Genomic DNA, 16,936 nt, shown 5'->3' on the forward strand with positions numbered 1-16,936 from the left:
TACTGGCCTGTAGTTCCCAGGTCCCGTGGTTAATGATGATGCAAATATATCAGCCAGGGCTCCTGCAATTTCATGTCGAGCCTCCACATGGTTTTTGGATAAGGCTGGTCAGGCTCTGGATATTTGTCTAGCTTCATACCTTTTAAGACATCCAGCACCTCCTCTACTGTAATACAGACTATCCCCAAGACCTTCCCATTTACTTTTCCTAGTTCTGAAGTCTTCATGTCAAGGTAAAAACAGAGGAGGAATATTCATTCAGAACCTTGCCCACCTCCTGCAGCTCAACACAAAGGTGTCCTTTTTGGTCTTTGAGGGACGCTATTCTCTCTCCAGTTACTCTTTTGCCCTTAATATAAAATCTCTTTAAATTTTTCCTCAATCTTCTCGGCCAAAGTTACCTCATGCCCTCTTTTTACTCTCCTAATTTTCTTCTTGAGTACACTTTTGCATATTCCGCCAGGGATTTACTTGATCCCAGCTGCATGTACCTGACCCTTCTCTCCTTTTTCCTGGCCAGGGCCTCAATATCCCTCATCATCCAGGGTTCCCTACTACCATCCTTGCCCTAAAGGAAAGATGTCTAAAACATGAGAGCATATGTTTAAGGTAAGAGGTTTTAAGGGCATTTGTGGAGGATCTTTAAGCACCCAGTGGTGATTGAAATCTTCAACAACACACAAAAAGCTGGAGGAAGTCTGATGGGTCAGGCAGCATCAATGGAGGGAATTTGACATTTGACATTTTGGGTGGAGACGCTTCATCCTGACTGAAAGATAGAGGGGAGATAGCCAGTATAAAAAGGTGGAAGGAAGGGGTGGAGCAAGATCGAGCTGGTGATAGGTGGATCCAGTTGAGGGGGTGATTATAGGCAGATGAGGGTGGGGAGAATGGGACTAGCGCCAGAAATTGAGACGTGATAGGTAGAAGCGATGAAAGGATGAAAATGATGCAATCTGATAGTAAAGGAAGGTAGAGCATGAAATTAAAGGAGGAAAGTGGGGAGGGCAGATAGGAGTAGTGGGGGAGGGGAATCAGTGGGATGATTGGCAAATGGAGAGGGCGGAGGAGGGGAAATGCTGATGGGGACTAGGTCATCAGGAGGAGAGAGAAAAGGGGCAGAGGAGGAGCAGTTTACCTAAATTTGGAGAATTCAACGTTCATGCTGCCAGCTTGTAGACTACCCAGATGGAATATGAGGTGCTGTTCCTCTAATTTTGTTTAGCCTTTGGTGTGGGAATGGGGAGGAACAGTAAAATGGCTGGCAACTTGGTAATTCAAATGGCTATGGCAGAGGGAGTGTTGATGCTTGGTGAAGCAATCGCCCAGTCTGCATCCGGTCTCACTGATGTAGAGGAGGGCACATCGGGAGCACTGGATGTAATAAATAAGGCTGGAGGATATGCATGTGAATGACTGCCTCACCTGGAAGGGCTGTTTCGGGGCCTGGGTGGTGATGAGGGAGGAGGTGTAGTAACAGGTGTTAGACCTCTTACGATTAACGGGGAGAGTGCCTGGGGAGGGAGGAGGATGGGGGGGCAGGATGAGCGGGTCAGTGAATCATGGAGTGATCCCTGTAGAAAGTGAAAAGGAGTAGGGAGGAGAAGATGTGGCTGTTGATGGGATCACATTGTAGATGGTAATAGTTACAGAACTGCTACAAAATTATTAGTTGCACTAGCCGTAACAACCATTAGCTACAGAATAGATCAACAGTGTCTTCCTAGGAATTGGCTAACCATCTGCTTAATGAGCTACAATAAATCAAAAGCGTCTCCCTAGGAATGGGCTAACTATTTGTTTAATGAGCTATATGTTTCCCGCACTAAGAGTTTCCCGCGCTCGGGCTGGAGAAGAAGGAGACCCAGCGGACATCTTAAGGAGACCAGCGGCCACCTTAAACACAGAGCAGACTATGAATAAAAAAAAGCGCACAGCCTCTATTTTCCATATATTCTATACTTCAGGCAGTAGTCCCATTCTCCCCCCTCACCGGGATTCACCATCGCCTGCTAGCGATGCACCTTCCATCTACCTGTTTATACTGGCTATCTCCCCTCTATCTTTCACAGTGCTGATGAAGGGTATCGGCCCAAAAGGTTACCTGTCCATTTCCCTCCATAGATGCTGCCTGACCTGCTGAAGTCTGCCAGCTTTTTGTGTGTTGCTCAGGATTCCAATATCTGCAGTCTCTTGTGTCTCAAAATTTGAAACACAATGTCTGAGTTGGTGGTGAAGAGAGAGACTCTTATAACAGATATTAATGTATCCAGATGAGCATTTGAATCGCCAATGCATAGAAGCTTATGGACCAAGGGCTGGTAAGTGGGATTAGTATAGATGGATACTTAATTGTCAGCATGGGCATGGTGGGCTGAAGGGCCTCTTTCTGTGTTGTATGACTCTATGATGTCTGCTCTCATTTAACTCTAGTCTCGTCTTACCAAATCGAGCTGTCTGATGTCATGTTCTCGAAAAGCAAAATATCTGCTGATACTGGAAACTTGAATTTGATACAAGGCAGAATATTCTTTTATAAATGAATATGTTTCTTTGAACTTTTACAGTTTTAAGGCAGTCTTAGAATGAGAATGCTATTTATTGTGGCAGTGATCTCAAAAGAGTGTTAGGAACTGCTCTGCTCGAGTTTAAGGTTTCAATGTATGGCAATTTTGCCAAGATAGAATTCTCATGTGAAATCATTAGTCCTACTTAAAACGGGTGGTCTATTGAGGCTAGAGAATAAAATGGATAACAACGGTTTAAGTTCAATTATTTATTTTCTGATGTTCAAGTACAATCGTTAGGTAATCCGGGATGCCATCACCAGTCACATCTTCCTCTCTTCGCCCGTTTTTGCTGTCTGCAGGGACCACTCTCTCCACGATCTCCTGGCCTGCTCGTACCTATCCGCCCACTCCTCCCAAGTCTCCTGCTACTTTACCACAAGTGTCCCCTCACCTCCTGAATCATCATCATCCGAAGACCTAAACAGCCCTTCCAAGTGAAGCAGAGATTCATCTGCGCCTTCTCCGATCTCATCAACTTGCATTTGGTGCTCCCAATATGGCTTCCTCTACATTAGTGAGTCCAAGAGTAGACGAAGCGACTATTTTGCGCAGCACCTGCGCTGTCGCTAACAGCCGTCTTGAGCTTCCAGCTGCATGTCATTCTAATTCTCCTCCCCATTCTCACACAGACCTGTCTGACTTCGACCTTCTCTACTGCAACAACAAGGCCAAACGCAAACGAGATGGCACCCCATATTCACGGGTAGCCTCCGCTCCATTTATCTGTCCTTACCCTCTACCCATTGATTCCCTTCATATCCAGAACTTTATCAATCTCTCTTCTTTTAATGTAGTAGTGATTAGTTGCTTTGGGGTTGTAAGTGTTAGGTGAATAGGACGGGTGTGTGTGCTTGGAAGAAATTGTAGCAAACAGCTAAAACCTGAAGCGGTATCTAAACTGGACATCGTAAGTAGGCTGCATTGTGCCAAAACCCCAGCGGCTAGTATCAATGGGAGGTATCTTCTCCTCGGGGTTGAGCAGCTCGAAGTCGAAGTAGCACAGCATGAGGAAAACGAACTGCTTCAGTTCGTTGGTTGCGAAGAAGCGACCGGGACACATACTGACGCCTGCTCCCCACGGCATGCTGTAATATTTCACCTTCTGCCCCTTCTTGTAGAAGTCCGTCTTCCTCGTCCCGTCCGCGTTGAGGAACCGGTCGAACTGGAAGGAGTGAGGCCGCGGGTGCACCTCCGGGTCCATCTGCGGCGACAGGTGAGGGAAGAGAGCCACACGGTCCCCTTTCCGCAGCGAGTAGCGCCGGCCGTCGGCCATCGCCAGCTCAGTGTCTTGAACCACGGCCCTGGTCAGCAGCGGAGCGGCGTTCAAACGCAGGCTCTCCTCCACGGCGCTGTCCAGCACCGGGGTCTTCTGCAGTATGTCCCGGGTCAGGTTGACGGGCGGTCCGACCGCCGTCGCTCGCTGGCCGGTCTGCGCCAGCAATTGGTCCACTTCGGCCCGCGCTGCGCTCATTGCTTGAGGGCAGCGGCAGAGGTTTAGGAGGAGCCAGAACGCCGAGGGACCGGTGTTCCCCTGCGACGCCCAGAGCAGCAGGAACATGTAGCGGCTCTGCATCTCGAGATTCACACCTTGTTCGTTCAGCTGCCGCTGGCGCTCCGAGACCCAGCCGCTGATCTGCTCCCGGTTTCTCATGCCCTGCACCGAGAGCAGGTCCCAGAACTTCCTCTTGAGCCTCTCGGCTTCCAGCTTCTCCCTGGGCGGGAGCACGGCGTAAGCCAGCCGGGGGAACAGTCGGTCGTATTTCCTGAACTGGACGAAGAGTTGGTCCGAGTGCTCTCGGTCCAGCTGATCGGCACGGTCCTGATCGCCCTTGGCTGACTCGGTGCCGAACAGGGCGAGATAGCCCGCCCTGAACACTATGTTGTAGCAGTAATGAAACAGTCCATCTTGCTTCCATTCCCCGGCACCGTCCGCTGGCTGGTGAAGCATCAGCTTCTGCAGATTCATCATCATAGCTTGGGTCAAGTCCACCAACCCGTTCCCCATTAGGAATTTGTTGCTCACTACCTCCAGCAACTTGTGGTCATCCTCTTGGGCATGATATCCGAACACCCTTGCAACCAACTCAACAGCAAACTTTTCAAAGTCTAGCTTCGATCTAGGCGCCTTCACCACGGCTCCGTAGGATATCGGGTCCATCAGGAACGTAAAGTAACGGCCGGCTAGCTGGACTGTGAAGATATCCCCGTGCTTTTTCTGCATCTCCTGCAGGAACTGCTCTGTGTCCCTTCGGAAGGACAGGACGTGGCCGAGCCATGGCAGGTGGCCGGTGTCCAGGGGCGGCTCGTTAGGTCTCCTTCTTCTCAAAGCGCCCAGAAAGTAGAGGGCGACGAGAAGGATTGTCAGGCTCAAAAGAACAAACAGCACGTAAACCATGGTGTGGAAGAAACTGACTGCTGCAGCCCCTTTTCGCTCATCAGTGATGGTGTGCTCCTTGACTTTAGTGTGGGAGAGGAATTATTAACCACAATTAACCTCTTCAATTCATAGTTCAATTATTAACTTCATCAGGGGCGGGCACCATAGTGTAGCGGTTAGCATAACGCTATTACAGCGCCATCTATTCGGGTTCAAATCCACCTGTAAAGTGTTTGTACGTTCTCCCCGTCTGCGTGGGTTTCCTCCCACATTCCAAAGACCTACAGGTTGGGCAGTTGTGGGCGTGCTATGTTGGCACTGGAAGCTGGGGATACTTGTGGGCTGCCCCCAGAACACTATGCAAAAAGATGCATCTCACTGTGTGTTTCGATGTAGATATGATTAATAACGATAATCTTAGGCAACAGTTTAGAATGAACGTGGAACATAGAACAGTAAACACAGGAACAGGCTCTTTTGCCTGACCTGTGAGTCGACCATGATGCCAATTTAAATTAATCCCATCTGGTCTGTATCCCTCCATTCCTGTTCATGTGCCTGTCTAAATGCCTCTTAAACATTGCTGTCCCATTTGCTTGTACTACCTCCAGGGCAGCGAGTTCCAGGCATCTACCAGTCCATATAAAAAGAAGCTTCTCAATACTAGAGGAATTAAATTAAAACATGTTCTCGTTACATACTGCATGAATGAAATGGGCTTTTTAAAGAAGTGGCAAAATAGATTGATGAGGCCATTATGGTTGATGTAGTCCGCATGGACTTTAATGGAGCCTTTGCAAGCTCCCACATGGGAGACTAGTCCAAAAGCTGACAGCCCATGACACCTAGGATGAGTTGTAAAATTGGATCCAAAATTATCTGGATAAGAGGAGCAGGGATTGTGATGGAGGGTTGTTTTGTGGTTGTACGCCTGTGACCAGTTGTCATAGACTTGTATGGCATGGAAATTGGTCATCTGACTCACCACATCCACTCCAATCATAGTCTTCTATTCTTAGGTGATTCAAGTGCTCATCTAGACTCCTCTTAGATGCTGTCAGTGACTCTGCTTCCAGCATTCTCTCAGGCAGTGCATTCTAGGTATTCACCACCCTCTGGGTGAAAAAGTTTCTTCTCAGAGCCCATCAAAATCTCTTACTCATTACCCTCAATCTCCATCCTCCAGTTTTGTTTACTGCTATCAAGGAGAAAGTTTCTGCAATCTATCTTATCTACAGTATATCCCTCATAATTTTATATATCATGTCCTACGGCCTCGCACCTTATTGTCTGCCTGCACTGCACTTTGTCTGCAACTACAATACTGTATTCTTCATTCCATTATTGTTTTTCCCTTGTACTGCCTTAATGCACTGATGTGATGAAATGATCTGTATGGATGGCATGCAAAACAAAGTTTTTCACTGTACCTCAGTACACGTGACAATAATAAGCCAACTTACCAATTACAACTGAAACTCTACATCCCAGGCAACATCCTGTTGAATGTTACTTCTTTCTAGTGTGGTGACCAGAACTGCACACAGTACTGCAGCTGAGGTCTGACCAATGTCTAATAAAGTTGGACCATCTCCTGGTCAATGCCCAAACTCAAGTGTGAGGTGTTGCATGTTGGGAGATCAAATGTAAAGGGAAAGTACACAGTTAATGGCAGGACCCTTAACAGTGTTGATGTACAGAGGGATCATATAATAGAGATGTTTAAGAGGCTCATTAGATAGGCACATGAAAATGCAGAGAATGGAGGGATATGGACCACGTGCAGGCAGAAGGGATTAGGTGTCATTAGCTCATTAGCTTAATTAGTTCGCCACAACATCTGAGGCCGTAGGGCCTGTTCTTGTACTATTATGTTCTATGTTCTTATGAAGGTCACCTTCCCATATGCCTTCTTAACCTAGCTGCTTAACCTTAACTGCTTAACCTAACCTTATCCGGCTGTTCTGCCACCTTCAAGGATATTGGACTTGTACACCAAGTCCCTCTATCTATTCTCTGCAGTCTGTTGCATCTCCCTCTGTTCATCAACACCTACTGGATCCTGACCATTCACCATCAGTGTCCTAGCTTCATTAGTACTCCCAAAACACATCACCTCACATTTATCTGGATTAAATTTCATCTGCCATTTCTCAGCCCATTTCACCAACATATCCATATCATCCTGTAACATGAGACTACCCTCCACACTATCAAAAACTCTACCAATTTTTTTGTTACTGCTAACTTACTGATCATGCCTCTTCTACATCCATATCAAAATTATTTGTGTATATTACAAAAAGCAAGGTTCCAGAGCCAATACCTGGGGAATACCACTGGTCATAGGCATCTACTATCACCCTCTGTCTCCTACTGCCAAGCTAATTTTGGATCAAATTTATCAACTTGCCCTGGGACCCATGGGCTGTAACCTTATGGACCAGTCTCTCACGTGGGACCTTATCAAAGGCCTTACTGAAGTCCATGTAACCCACAACTACTGCACTGCCTTTATCAATACACTTTGTTAGCTCTTCAAAAAATTCAATCCAGGACCTGCCCTTGACAAAACCATGCTGGTATTTCTGATTAGTCCCTGCCTTTCCAAGTGAACACCCTACACTCATCTCTGGAGCATCTGGACAGTAAAGACACCTACGTTAGACTATTATCTATTGACTACAGCTCTGCCTTCAATACTATAATTCCAAGCAAACTCATTACCAAACTCTGAGACCTGGGACTCAACACCTCCCTCTGCAATTGGATCCTTGTCTTCCTGATCAACAGATTGCAGTCAGTGAGGATAGGCAGCATCACTTCCGGCACAATTATTCTCAACACTGGTGCCCCCCCAGGGCTGCATCCTCAGCCCTCTGCTCTAATCCCTATACACTCATGACTATGTGGCCAGATTCTGCTCTAACTCCATCTATGTTTGCAGATGATACTACCGTAGTGGGCTCTATCTCAAATAACAATGAGTCGAAGTACAGGAAGGAGATAGAGAGCTTAGTAACATGGTGTTATGGCAACAACCTTTCCCTCAATGTCAGCAAAAGAGCTGGTCATTGACTTCAGGAAGGGGACAGTGCACATGCACCTGCCTACATCAATGGTGCTGAGGTTGAAAGGATAGAGAGCTTCAAGTTCCTAGGAGTGAACATCGCCAATAGCCTGTCCTAGTCTAACCACATAGATGCCAATGCCAAGAAAGCTCACCAGCGTCTCTACTTCCCCAGGAGACTTAAGAAATTTGGCATGTCCCCGTTGACCCTCACCAATTTTTTCGATGCACTATAGAAAACATCTTATCTGGATGCATCACTGCTTGGTATGGCAACTGCTCTGCCTGAGACTGCAAGAAACTGCAGAGAGTTTCTGGACACAGCTAAGCACATCACAGAAACCAGCCTCCCCTCCATGGACTCTGTTTATACTTCTCACCGCCTCAGTAAAGCAGCCAACATAATTAAGGACCCCACCCACCCCGGCCATTCTTTCTTCTCCCCTCTCCCATCAGGCAGAAGATACAAAAGCCTGAAAGCACATACCACCAGGCTCAAGGACAACTTCTATCCTGCTGTTATAAGACTATTGAACTTTTCCTTAGTATGATAAGATGGACTTTTCACCTCATAATCTACCTTGTTATGACCTTGCATCTTATTGTCTACCTGCACTGCACTTTCCCCTGTAGCTGTTACACTTTATTCTGCATTCTGTTATTGCTTTACTTTGTACTACCTCAATGCACTGTGTAATGAATTGATTTGTATGGATGGTATGCAAGACAAGTTTTTCACTGTACCTTGTTACACGTAACAATAATAAACCAATTCTAATTATCTCCCTCAGAATTTTTTCCAATAGTATCCCCACTACCAATGTTAGGCTCACAGGTCTGTAATTACCAGGATTTTCCCTGCTGTCCCTCTTGAAAAGGGGTAATACATTTGCTGTTCTACACTAATTTGGTACTTCACTTGTGTCCAGTGAAGATTTAAAGATTATAGCTGCAGCCGTAGCAATCTCTTCCCTTGCCTCCCACAGCAGCCTGGGATAAATCCCATGCAGCTCTGGTGCACCACAGGGATCATTGCTGGGGCCCTCATTTGGTATATATATATTGTTAGATTGAGTATGAATGTAATAGGTATGATTAGTTGTTATGCAAATTATGCAAAAATTGGCAGTGTTGTTGATATTGAGGAGAATAATTATAGGCTAAAGGATGATAGTGACAAGATGGGCAGAGCTATAGCCGATGGAATTTAAAGCTGAGAAACATAAGGACTAGTACAAGTCACAATCAATGGTAGGGCTCTCACAAGTACTAAGCAACTGAGAGATCTTGGCGTACAAGTCCAAGGAGTCCAGAAGGTGTGAAGAAGGCATACAGGGTGTTTGCCTTCATTAACTGGGGCACAGGATATAAGAACAGGGAGGTTGTGGTACTGTCGAATTCGGTTGGAGAGAAGACTCAAAAGACCACTGTTCTCGTTCAATCTCTTTATTACTTGATCCGAGGAGAGAGCACCAAGTCAGGCACCTATGTCCCGGACTGGGTGGTCTCCGAGATACATTGAGCTACATACATTCTTATACTTTTTCAGAGGTGCAAACAATTAGTCAGGCAGCATGGCACTTATTTTCTACATCGTGATTGGTCACAGACAAAGGAATTTACTTAAAAAAAGTTACTAAAGCTATAGTTCCTTAATCTTTTCGGACCATCTTGTTCCACCAATTATCTTTGTATACATGAGGTTTCTCATGGTGGGCTCAGGGTCAGTTTAGTGGAGCAACAGTCAAGTCTGCAGACTTCTGAGACAAGAACTGATTTTACTGTATAATCATATCTCAAGGCTGAAGAAAACTAGCTGAAGCAAGCAAAATCTCTGAAGCAAGGCACTACAAAGCGAAGCACAGCTATTTCAAGCAGTCTATTACAGCCATAATGATGTACCCTTAAATTCTCTTTACAGGGCTCACAACCTTTTACTCTCCTAACCTTTCATTATACCTTATACACATTCTCATTCCCTCCTTTTATCATATCATGATAATACTCCTCTGATGGTAGTGGTCTCAAAAGTTCCTCGTGATCCTGGCCTCGGGGTGAACGTGCGACCAGCACCTTTTGCATGGGTATTAATCCCTCGACCAAGTTCATCATCCGGTGCAGAATACATTTTAATATGACTAGGCCAACAAATAGACCCACGATGATTATTAAAGCAGAAATTGCCAGATTAGCTAACCAACTGCTCCATCCCGATAACCTCCAGCTTCCCCACTCCCATCCAGGTTCCTTCCTCCACCTATTCCCTGCCTCCTTAATGTTGGAGATGTGCTTTTGAATGTGCTGGGACAGGTCAGTGATATTGGAAGAAACATCAGGTATAAATGTGCAGCATTCCTTCCCTATCATGGCGCAAGTGCCCCCCTTCTCTGCTAGGATAAAGTCCAACACCATCCTATTCTGCAATACTATCAGGCGGATGGCTATCATCTCGGTTGTTATGCTGTTCACCTGCGATTGGGTGTCCCCTAGAGCGTCGGCCGTATTGTCAGCAAGCTCTTCCAGAGCTGCTGCTAATTTCTGAATCTCCACACCTGCTCTGGCAGTACTGTATGGTGGGAACAGAGTCCAGAAAAATCGATCTGTTTCTGTCACCTTTCATCATTGCCGCATTAACCAGTCTGGGTGTTCCCAGGGGTGGTTCAAAATACGCAAATGAGGGGCAGGATAAGCAAGGTAACAGCACCCACTCCACCCTTTACGTGAGGCGGGTGTATACATGAAACCCAAGTCCTCCCCTCTGGGATTTGGTCTTACCCCAGGTAACCAAGGATAGGCCTTGTTCCCGCACACCCAATGGATACCGTTCACGGGGCGCTTCTCTTTTCAGGGCTCACAATCTTTTACTCTCCTAACCTTTCATTATACCTTATACACATTCTCAGTACCACCTTATAAATCATTAGCTGGTGTTCATTGCACAGTTCTGGGTTTAGGGTAAGGGGCAAAACACTTAGAGCTGTTCTGGAGAACAACTTTTTTTTAAACCTAGAAAGTAGTTGGAATCTGGAATGCCCTTTCTAAGGTGGAAGCAGAACCATTTAAGAAATACCTAAAAATGAAAATCAAAAGGACTGTAGCTTAATCTGATCCCACCATCCACATGTCTTCACCTGATCAGAAAAATTCCCTTTGTTCCACCGTGTCGCTCTCCTCCACCTTCGCTGTTACCTGTACTGGTTACTGCTACCATTAAGCCATTTCAACTAACCATATCACAGGCATTCTCTTTGTTCTTCATATCCCTCCCCACCTCTCTGACTGAAAACTAACTGGTATCTCTTTTCCAGTTCTGACAAGGAGTGCAGACCTAAAATGTTGACTGTTTCTCTTTCAACAGATGCTGCCTGTCTTGCTGAATATTTCCAGATTTTCTGTTTTTATTTTAGTAGTATCAAGAAGAACACATTAAGCACCAACATACTAATACTACATACCAAGTGCTGCTAAATAGGACTAGTATAGAGTCATTGAGTCATACAGCACAGAAACAGCTCTTTCAGCACATCATCTCCATGCTGCCCGTCTATACTAATCCCATTTGCCTGCATTAGGACCGTATCCTTCTATGCTTTGTCTACTGAAGTGTCTGTCTAAATTTGTGATTGTATCCAACTCTACCACCTCCGTTGGCAGCATGTTCCAGATATCAACCACTTTCTGTGCAAAAAACTTATTCCTCAGATCCCCTTTAAAACTCCTTTCTCTTACCTTAAACCTGCTGTTTTTGATACTTCTACCATGGGAGATAGATTATAACTATCTATCCTATCTCTGCATCTCATAATTTTATATACCTCTATCAGCCTCCTTCTATCCAGGGAAAACAAACCCAGCTTGTCCGATTTCTTCTCATAATTAAAATCCTCCACTTCAAGCAACATCCTGGTGAATCTCCTCTGTTCTCACTTAAGTGCAATCACTCATATAGTGTGGTGACTAGAACTGCACACAATACTCCAAGCATGGCCTAACCACATAGATAGGTATGTGTTGGTTAATATAGAAATTGTGGGCCAAAAGCCCTTTTTAGTGCTGCACCACCATCTGGTGTCCTGTTTACCTACTGCATGATAACTTAATGAATAAATCACCATAGGCAAGATACTGGTTCCCATCACACAGTTTCATTCAGTGCAAGGGGAGTCAATAGTAATTACTAAATGACAAAATGGAAGCTCTGGCATTTTATGACATGATTAATACTACACTGGAGATTGGATCCAGAGATACCCACTGTGCATAACACTCACGCTGATCGCGATTTTATAGGTCTAATGATGTTGATTTCCGTTTTGTGATCTTTTGAAATCCAAATGAACACATTGCTCTACCAGCCAGTTTTCAGTCAGTCATTCACCACTCCTGGATGAATCATGTTCCACTTGCAATGTTTGCTCTGTAATAAATTTTAAATTAAATTTTATTTACAGCATGGTAACAGGCCCTTCCGGCCCAACGAGTCCGCACCGCCCATTTTGAACCCAAATTAACCTACCCGTACGTCTTTGGAATGTGGGAGGAAACTGGAGCACCCGGAGGAAACCCACGCAGACACGGGAGAATGTACAAACTCCTTACAGACAGCGATGGGAATCAAACCCCGATCGCTGGCGCTGTAATAGCGTCGCGCTAAACATTGTTGTTGCTGTTGAGTGGAAGTTGCCTCTGCATAGTTTCCTTTAACGTGGGATAGCCAGCGCCCATGCAAACCATATACCAAGGTAGGGGGGTAAATTGCAGTTTAAAGGGCCACTTACAACTTCTGCAGTCTGCTGCTGAAAAACTCACAAGGCCACAGCTTGAGCTTAGGAATCCATGCAATCGTTTCTGCCACTATACAACATCTCCATGTCTTCACGTCACTCACGTACGGCAGTTTGGATGTCTTTGCCCTTTATTCAAGCCAATCCCATTTCTTTTCAATTGCCTCTAACAGGATTGCCATGTCTCTTTTTAAGAAGCTGAAGCACACTCCTAAATCTTGATACCCTCTGTGTTTTCTTGTAAAATACACGCAATGTTCAGATGTTTGCTGATGTTGGAGCATCTGCTATAAGGACCATAACACAAGCTTCTTTGGCTGCTCAGAAAATAGATGTCATGTCTTTAATATTGAAATGGTCTTGCTGTTTCATTGCACTTTTTGCCATACAAGGCAGTATTTGCCATTTCAAACAGATCAACATGACTTTTAAATGCTCGCAATTAAATATAATATTGGAAATGGGACCTCCATTATTGACACATGCTGAATACACTGATATTTTAACATTGTTTTCTCAGCTATATCCAATACCAAGGCACAGAATCCTACACATGCAACTGCAACCAAACAGGTCTATGCCACTGACTGCTTTTCACTTCAGACATTAAAACAAGGCAAAGATTGCATGCCACCACTCATGGCAATCCTGCCAAATATTTATTCTTTAACCAACTTCTCTAAAAGATAGCTGATTTGATAATTTTACCCCTCTGTTTGTTTCTGTCCCTCCATCTATGCATTTGTGGATTTGTCATTATGAAGATCTTATTTCCTTAGTACCCTCAGTGGCAGGTGCTTTGAAAACAGCTGGCTGTTGCTTTCTGTCGGCACCATTTGTGGTTCTCACTGCGGTCCAGTGGAAGTTCCTCTGGGATCTGCCAAAGAGTATAGAACAGTTCATTCTAATAACACCAAATTGCAGTGTGAAGATTTCCTCCTTGCCACTCCTGTGGCTAATTTCCTTCAATCTGTTCTTTTGATGACTAACTATCTGCCAAAGGAAAGAATTTCTCCTTAGCTGCTCAATGAGAGCCCATCATAGATAGGTGCTCAAGAGGATTTGCTAAAATGTTAGAAATGAATGATTTTACCTGCCTGGAACAGTGAAATAACTGAGGTCCTTTTCTCTCAAAAAGAAATGGTTGTTGGAAGACCTGATAGACAAAATGATGAAAGGGTGGGCAAAATGTAGGCAAAGAGAAGTATTTTCACTTCTTAGAAATCCAAAACCTGGAGTCATAATTCTAAGATAGTCATTAATAAATCCAACAAGAAAGTCAGAAAAAAAACCTTATGCATGGTTACGAAGTGAAAGTTTCTGCTTCTCGGAATGGCTGAGGCTAAAAGTATTCGTACATTTAACGAGAAGCGAATATTGGAGAATGGAATAGAAGGATGGTTGATGAGGCAAGATGATATAAATGTTGTGGACCATAAACATTGGCATCGACCTGATGAGCCGTATGGTCTGTTTCTGTGCTGTAAATTTAAGGTTCTATAACATGTAGGGAAATCTTATTTTGGCAAGGCCACTATCTTTATCTTTGCACTGGAGCATGGTCCAAGAAATGATAATGAGTGCATGCATTCATGTGTTGTGATGCCTCATGGCATGCCATTGGTCAGTATTCCTTGGTGCTCACTGATACCAAATGAAGGATCCTGCTCTCTGCTTTATCATTTTTACACCGGAATTACCACAGCTGTCTGCGCAAAACCCAAGTTATTACCTGCTGACATCCTTCCACTGTTCCTCAAAAATGAACACCTCCCCTTTAAGCCACTGTGAGCCTGCTTCCCCCATCCTAATTGATGAGCTCTCCATGAAAGAAATGTGCCAACATAAGCCACTGGCCTCACTCGTGCAGGCTGGGGATCATACATAAAACTGGATCTATTTTCCCCAACTGATTATCCCAAGGCAATTGTCAAATTAAAATCTTGCAGTGCATGCAGTGGCAGTAGAGCACCATTGGGTGGCAGATAATCACCATCTTATCCTCAAAGCCATGATCATCTTTTATCTTTCAAAATTAAATGACTACCTGTCATAACTGAAAACCTGAAAACACATTGAGACATGTTCTTCTTTAACAATATCACTTACTCATGTCACAGTCTCAACTATGCTGTCAAGCAAAACCAAGCAGTAGAATTCTCGCTTTTGGGTCAGAAGATTGCAGGTCCAAGTCCCACTCCAGTGATTTGAATAAATAATTGAAGGTGTCACTCCAAGTACAATACAAATGAGGTGCTGCACAGTCAGAGATTATCCTGTGCATGAGATGGCAAACTGCAACCCTGTATGCCCATTCAAACCAAATATCCCTTGGCACCATTTGGATGTAAAACAAGCAGTTCTGATAAAAAAGGTAATTGACCTGAAATGGCTAGAGAATATTAGCAGCTCCATGCTGAATAAGTTGCATTGAACCCCATAAGGGTCAGGAAGTTCATGGCTCCTATGTGGTTCAAAATGGTTCAAAAGATCTCACCATTTTCTATAAGAGTAGAAATGTCTTGGTTCAATCATATAAGGCCCTGGCAAGACCACATCTGGAATATTATGTACAAGTTTAGTCTCCATACCTAAGAAAGGACATATATGCCATCGAAACAGTGCAGCAAAGGTTCACCAGATTCATTATTGAGATGGTAGGTCTGTTGTATGAGGGGAGATTAAACAAACTAAGTCTATACTTTCTTGTATTTAGAAAAATGAAAGCAGATCTTATTTCATTCCAGTGGCACAGCTAGTAAAGATGCTGCCTCACATCTCCAATGACCTGATTTCAATCCTGACTTCTTGTGCTGTCTGTGTTGAGTTTGCATGTTCTGCCTGTGACCATGAGGGTTTCCTCCAGATGCTCCACTTTTCTCTCATGTTTCAATGGGTTGGTAGGTTAATTGGCTCCTGTAAATTTTCCCTGCTGTAGGTGTGTGGAAAAATTGATTGGAATGACAGGAAAAGAGGCTGCAGGAAAAAAATTTATGGGGGAAATGGGATTGCTCTCTGAATCAGTATAGACTCAATGGACTGAATGGCCTCTTTCATACTGTAAGCAAATATGGAAATGGGACTTGACAGGATAGCTAGCAAGTTAATGTCTTCTCTGGATAGATTGTCTAGAACCAGAGAACACAGTCTTCAATTAAGGTGTTGTCCATTCAGGAATGAGATGAGAAGTAACTTCTGCACCCAGAGGATGGCGAATCTTTGGAATTCTTCACCAAGAGGGCAGGGGCTAAGACTATTCAAGACAGAGATCAATTGATTTTTGGATATTAAAGCATCAAAGGATATTGATTAATGTAGGAAAGCAGCGCTGAGGTAAAATATCAGCCACACATTCAATGGCGGAATGGGCACAAGGGATGAATGGCTCACTCCTGCTTCTATCTATTACATTATTATGGAAATAAAATTATTATGGCAAAGAAGAAGACAATTCAATTCATACCAGCTAACTGTAAGGCAATTCATTCAGGTCCATTCTCCTGGTCTTCCCTGAGAGCCTTGTTAGTTACTTTCTTTCAGCTTACCTCTCCAATTCCTTTTGAAAGCCCCATTTGACTCTTGATGAATCATGTCCATTCTCTGTAAAAAAAATTTCCTCTCACATTCCTTACCTTTCGTCTATCACTTTGAATTTGTGTCCCTTTGTCCTTGAACCATCCACTAATGGGAACAGTTTTTTCCCCATTTCAAGTCGAGTCTTAGAGTCATAGAGTCGTACAGCATGGAAACAGGCGCTTCGGCCCAACTTGTCCATGCCGACTGTGTTGCCCAGCAAGCTTGTCCCATCTGCCTGCATTTGGCCTATAGCACTCTAAACCTCTCCTATCCATGTACTTATCTGGATAGCTTTAAACATTGCTAATGTGCCCACCTTAAAACTATTTCAGGCAGCTCATTCCAAATACACACCACACTTTGCGTGAAGAAGTTGCCCCGATGTCTCTTTTAAATCTTTCGCCTCTGATCTTAAACCTATGCCCACTTGTTTTTAGCACGCCTTCCCTGGGAAAAAGACTATGTGCTTTCACCCTGTCTACACCCCTCATGATTTTATATACCTCTATCAGGTCACCTCTCAATCTCCTACATTGCAGGGAATAAAGTCCTAGACTAC

At 44.4% G+C, this 16,936-nt stretch overlaps 1 protein-coding gene across 1 annotated transcript; it reads right to left on the reverse strand.

Moving 5' to 3' along the window:
- Positions 1 to 2,761: 2,761 nt before the first annotated feature.
- Positions 2,762 to 5,027, reverse strand: LOC127570186 (5-beta-cholestane-3-alpha,7-alpha-diol 12-alpha-hydroxylase-like). The gene has a single exon (XM_052015453.1). The coding sequence runs from the start codon at positions 4,963 to 4,965 to the stop codon at positions 3,445 to 3,447; it is 1,521 nt and encodes a 506-aa protein (XP_051871413.1). The 5' UTR covers positions 4,966 to 5,027; the 3' UTR covers positions 2,762 to 3,444.
- Positions 5,028 to 16,936: the final 11,909 nt, after the last annotated feature.

This window comes from Pristis pectinata, chromosome 5 (assembly GCF_009764475.1).
Source record: "Pristis pectinata isolate sPriPec2 chromosome 5, sPriPec2.1.pri, whole genome shotgun sequence".
Taxonomy (NCBI): Eukaryota; Metazoa; Chordata; class Chondrichthyes; order Rhinopristiformes; family Pristidae; genus Pristis; species Pristis pectinata.

Excerpts from the sequence above, each read along its gene's own strand:
- LOC127570186 (XM_052015453.1), bottom strand. The coding sequence starts at position 4,965 with ATGGTTTACGTGCTGTTTGTTCTTTTGAGCCTGACAATCCTTCTCGTC.